The following is a 6,199-nucleotide window of genomic DNA, read 5'->3' on the forward strand; positions in this document are numbered from 1 at the left end:
ATGACACTGAACTTCATTTGGAGGGTGTTCTTGAACAAATGTCACTGTATGTTTGTATATACTTGTGTATGTGGGTGGTAAATGTTGAGCAAAGCTTTTTGCATTTCAGGGAATTGCTGTTTTTAGATACGAAACCCAGGAGAAAACAAATTCAGTTATTGACAAAATGTTTTGAAAATTACTCATCAAATATAGAACATAATTGCCCCTTAAAGGACACTCATTATTGATTGTTAAAAATGTGTATGCTGCGAATATTCTTTGTTTTGATGTAAATAATGTAAAGATTTAAACTGTTAGACACAAATGGCATTAAACAAAAGCTTTCACAGCTTAATATCATTATTTATCTAACCACATTGGCCCCGCATGGTCTGTGTTTTATATTGTGCCACGTTAGGTTAGCATTGCATAAGTTGAGCAGAAAAAGAACTAGACATTGCATCCATAACTAATTTAGCAATTGTGTATAAGGCTCATTTATTACTATAAAAACACAAAGGAGTGTAACATTGCACCTATGTCCTTCCTTGTCTTCTCTGTAATATTAGCATATAGAATAGTAGGATTTGTGTGGCTTTGAATGTTCTTTTTTGGAATGAGAAGAACACATATATTAAACACCATTGAGTTCAGTGGCTTAAGAAGCCATTCTATGATTTAGTTTGGAGAATTGTGATATATGTACAACGCTGCGTAATATGTTGGCGCTATATAAACCCTGTTTATTAATAATAATATGTCTCCCACACTTATCCATATGTAATGGAAATGCTCGACGTGCACTATAGGCACTCTCATTTCTAATAATAGGTACACGTTCTGTCTGTCTTTTTTATCTCTTCAACAGCTCATAGTTACATAGGAGTACACATAAGTGAATAAATGCAATACATGGAAACCTATAAAAATGACAGCCTTCGCTTCCCTTATGTAGAACAACATTCAGTAAAAGTGTCAAAGTGGAGGGACTCCACCAAGTGGGCCATTAAAGAGAAAGATAACATAGGACTGACTGCCAATGCCTATTGTTCGAAGTCCTTGCAATATGTACTTGCTTATTAAAGTGAAATCTGAAGGTTGTACCTTGAGGTAATATTTGGCAAGATTTTACAATGTTTTCTCATATTCTGCAGTTTTCTAAAGCTGGATGAAAGAGTTTCAGGGCTAGAGCTGAGCATTATGTTAGACTGTACAATAGCTCCTTCTTTATATGCCGATGGTATTCTTTAGTCTATGCAGTTCTAAAAATACAGTTTTTTTTTCCTCCTTNAACGCTGTCATGGATTCTGAGTAAGTTCACAATGTGCCATGTTTTGTTGTTCTGTTTTATGTTTTCATTTTTGGTTTATTAAATTTAAAATAGTTTACAGTCATAATAAAAATGATTATATTAACACAGCTATTAATCCAATATTGCATATAATCTTATTTTTTTCCAAATTTAACTTTGGCCAAGTTTAATTTTTTTATTTTATCACTTTTATCACTGTCATTTTGTTTAACAACATCTATTCAGTTCACTTAATGTTTTCTTTTTTTAAACTTTAATTACGACAAAGATTACCCTACAGCAAAAAAAAAACAAAAGCAACAGCATATAGAAAGAAAAAGCCATTCATAACATTAGCTGGAGTGTGGAAAGGGTTATTATTGGGAAATGCAATATATATATAGATATATCTATCTATATATAGATATCTATCTATCTATCTATATATAGATAGATAGACAGAGTTATATAGTATGGAGTGGATATGAATGAAGCTATCTTAAAGGCAGGAAACATAGCAACAGCACTGCATCTGACAGTGTTCCTAAACCAACCAAAAAGACAAAAAGCAAACTTATTACACCTATATGAATCTTACCCAGGATTTAAAGGAGAGAGAGGAAACAAATAAAATGAACAACCACAGACAGTATAACGATAGACATGACAAAAAAGGAATTAGGGGAAGGAAGACCAGGGAGGAAGCATGTGGAATGGCCATGTCTTCCACAGTCCAGGGCCATGATTAATCCCAATATCTATCCACCAGGACAAATTGAATGGTCAAAGGGGACCAATAAAAGTTTGTAGATAAGTCATTTAGGATCCAGTACTGCAAGGCATATTCAGCAATTTTTCATTTATAAGATACCATGACATCTTACATTTTACCTGAGTAACTGCGGGTGCAGCAGTTTTTGCCAAAACCTGTTTCATGACTGATAGTGGCAAATGAACAAACGCTGTACGCACAGCACCCATCTCTATGGAGAGGGGAGGACGAGCGAGCAACACTCCACTGTGCTGTCCTCACCTGACTTGTATAGCAATCATTCCTGATTGTAGTTAGTGGATTCATCCTGACAGATCCATGAACGAAGTCAGGCAACAGCTGTACACATTTCAGATTCTCACCTGAGGCGAGTACAAGAGTACAACCATGTGTCTTGGGTGATAATCATCTAATTTGTGTACATAGCCTAAAGCTGGGTGTTTTTGTAAATCCATGAGGCAGTAAAGCTGTGGTAATATGATTTGGTTATATTCCTGCATTTATTGGAAATGTAGCTATAAAAAAGAAAAATTTGATCATTTGAAAATAAACAACCAGATTTCAATTGAGTTTCCTATCAACCACAACTGACATTCACTATGCATGCCAGCAGTCTCCACATTGTTGCTCATCACACAGTACACGGTTTTTATCTATTGTCCTTGTGCTTTTTTCTTTGCCTGCATCTGGAAATTCATTACCATACAATTATAAGGAATAAAAACAAATATAATGGAAATTCATAGCTGTTTTTTGAAGTTCGAACTATAGCTATAAATTTCCTTTGTCTTGTGGTGTGTAATTATTACATATAACATATTCTAATTTTAGCAGAAAAGTTGAAAAGTAATAATTATGAAAATAATTTAACACAAGTTCAAATGTAGGCTAAAAAAGTAGAAAAAAAAATTAAAGAGTCATCTATTCTTTATTTGTGTTACCTTTTAATGTAAAAATTCCATATGTTTTATTAGCACTCTATATTCTATTGCAAAGTCATTTCTTGGCATTGCTATTTGCAGCTGTCCATATATTCCGCACAGTCATGATCCCACAGTTTATACAATGATGTAAGTCAGAACTGAACTATTTCTATTTTGTAAATTAGCTTTTGTGTGGTTATGCATCTAATTCAATATTGGCCTTTAAATGTAATTTAATGGCCAGTGACTTCCATTTGTAACTTCTTTCATTTCCATTTGTGTCATCTGTCGTTGCAGCAACACATTACGTCACTCTCCCCTATGAATATTGATTAGTGTGTTATCAACAGGCCAATTAAAAATAGACATTAAAGAGCACTCTGCACTACTTATAGCAATGCGCAAATTGCTATAACTTCAAGTTAAGGATCTGTAATTCTTGATACTACTTGATTGATACTTGATTCACTGATATATATATATATTTGATTATATATCAGTAAATATCATCTAAATACTTGTTTTGGGCTATCATTCTATACTCCTCATTGCTCTTACACTAAATATCGGAATAAGCAGGTGCTGTACCAATTTGTTCTTTTTTCTGTTGTGTAGCCACTACTACATGCCTAGTTTCTGAAGACCAAAGGCAAAGTGTAAAGTCAGACGGGGAACAATCTGATGTCAAAACTGAGCAATCCGATGAAGATGCCACTGAAAAAGTGCCCAAACGGACAGCAAGTGTCAAGAGTGTTAAAAAGGTTACAAAAGTAGAGGTATGTTTTGTTATAGTTAAAACTTCTCCCATAAATTTTCAGAAGGTCAAATCAGTTGCTATAGAGCCACATATAAAATAAATTACTCTTTATTTAAAACTTAATAAAACATTAGCATTAGAAGGATGTGGAGGATTATCCATATGGGGCATGTTAGGGAGAAGATGATGCTCATTGCACAACACAGGAAAAATCAGGTATACTTTTAGTAACAGAATTAAAGAAGGTGTAATGCGCCTGGGCACACAAACCACAGCCGATTCCAAGAATCCTTTTATCAAGTTTTATTATCGTCATAAAACAAGACAAGGGTTATTTACAGATGATAAGTCCGATAAGCCTAGTACAGGAGGGTAAGGCAAAGGCAGGCCAGGAACAATCCGAGGTCAGGGCAGGCAGCAGGCAAGAGTGGTCCCAAACAATCCGAGGTCAGGGCAGGCAGAGTTCAGGCAGAATCAGGTTTCAGAGCAGGTCGCTATGTTAATGACAAACTGGATTAACATAAACCAACACAAAGAACGCACCCAAGCACACTGTATTCACAGAGGCTTATAGCGGGCAAAGGTGTTCAGGAAAGGTTCTCCTTAAATGGCCAGAGTGATCAATGACCTTGTGCCACTTAGCGCCATTTGATAGGAGGGTAACTGAATCAAACTATGTCCTGCCCCGCAGCGAGGCAGCCAAGTGCCATGCCCTCGGGGGGTACAAGAGGCACGCGTGGTAGCGCGCATACCTCTTCCCACAGCACCCCTGGGACGTGCCCTACTTTGCACCTCCACAGGAGTGCTGAGAACAGGACTTTCAGTAATCACGCCCATAGAGATGCTGGGGATGCCGCCTGGCTGAACAGTAGTTCGGCTAGAACGGATCCCTCCTCCTGCAAAGAGAGACACGCTGCTAGCAGCCTCGGCCATGCTGCCTGCTGCAGTGGCGTCTCCCTCTGCTGCTGAGATCCCCAGGGACGCCGCGGGCTCGCTGGACAGGTAAGTTCCTTACAGAAGGTATATTGGTCACCATCGGGGAAGTACAGTGGTGAGTAAGGCTGGTTGCAGGGTTAACAATTGCAATTTTGTCAGAATAAAATAGGGGGGTATCTGAGAGGTAGTGCAATTCTATCCCAAAAAATTACATGTATTGCAAATTATCCTTTTTATATGTGGACTTCATGTTTTGCTTGTAAATTGTAGTCAAGCTTTAAACCCCCCCCCCCCATTAAGGCCACCAAATACAATGCAGCGATATAGAAATCCAAAGGACACTTCAAGAATACATTAAAGGCTATCCTTAACAGTAATCCAAGGACATGGAGGTACTGTTCATTCAAAATAATTACAGAATGTTTTATGCAATTATGAATTAGATGAAAAAAAAGTGTGTTAAGCATTAGTTTAGAGATTAAACTAGGCTAATGATAGGGTCAACTGTTGGGGGAAAAGGTTGGGTTTAGGTTGAGGTTAGGTGGAATAAGGGTCAAATATTACCAGCTCCCTTTAGCGGATAGGTGTTAAGGGTTCCCATGAAGTTGTAGTTATTACAGAAGAGGTTTTAAGGGTTACATATTGGGTACAAGGTTCATTGCTGAGGGCTTAGTTTAGGGGATTCGAATTTGATGGTGAATGTTTTGAGTGGAATGAATGGTTTAGGTAAAGGACAATTAAATGTTAGAGGTGGTTTAGGGTGAAGAACAGTTTTACCTTTTAGTAAGTGGTATTTTTTTCTTCCTCTTCACTGCAAGAAAACAAACAATTCCAGCACCAAAGGGTAATATATCAAGCAATTAATATTAGCTGGAACAGGGAGACTGTACTTCTTCAGGGAAAATTAATAGATCAGTATACTAAAAAACCTCCTGTGCAGCTCACATCATAGTATCAGGTGACTAAACAAATGTGATTTTGGATAATATCTGCATTTTCAGGTAAAAACTTACTGCAACAAAAAGGCAGTCTGGATACTGGCACTCTAAATATAAATAGGTACATTTTCTGGTTACATCTTCCCACACTTCCTCTACAGTGACAATGGACAGACAGAATACAGTGGGAGAAATTGCTAGGTAGAACCTGTGTAGGCCTAGGTTTAATGAATAAATGTCAGCCTGACATGGATTCTACCCACAGATTCCCCTCTTCAGTGCACTTCCCACAAACATTACAAAAGTAGTGAGGCTGTAAAGCTGCTCTCAGATTTGGCAGTATAAAAGTGTGTCCAGTATACTGCGTATCACAGCTCTTTGTCTATAAAATACAGTTGTTGCTTAAAGGGTATGTCCAGCCAAACTCTTTTTTTTTTTTTTAAAACAAACAAGTTTTTGATGTTATATACTATTTAAATATAGAAATAGTAAATATATGTTTAATATAATAAAATATGTTTATGTAACATTAATATATGAAATGGTAAACACAGCTCCTAAAAGAGAATTTACCACAAAAGATATATATATATATATATA

General features: G+C 36.6%; 1 protein-coding gene across 2 annotated transcripts in view; it reads left to right on the plus strand.

The window, feature by feature from the left end:
• The window catches only part of REEP2 (receptor accessory protein 2), a gene marked incomplete in the record, with an annotated part of 25,537 nt that overhangs the window by 12,782 nt on the left and 6,556 nt on the right, over window positions 1-6,199 (plus strand). Inside the window, 1 exon segment of one of the 2 annotated variants that reach the window (XM_072401088.1) lies at window positions 3,602-3,744. In XM_072401088.1, the coding sequence (XP_072257189.1) occupies window positions 3,602-3,744 (143 nt within the window). 2 annotated transcript variants of the gene reach the window in all.

Source organism: Pyxicephalus adspersus, chromosome 2, assembly GCF_032062135.1.
Source record: "Pyxicephalus adspersus chromosome 2, UCB_Pads_2.0, whole genome shotgun sequence".
NCBI lineage: Eukaryota > Metazoa > Chordata > Amphibia > Anura > Pyxicephalidae > Pyxicephalus > Pyxicephalus adspersus.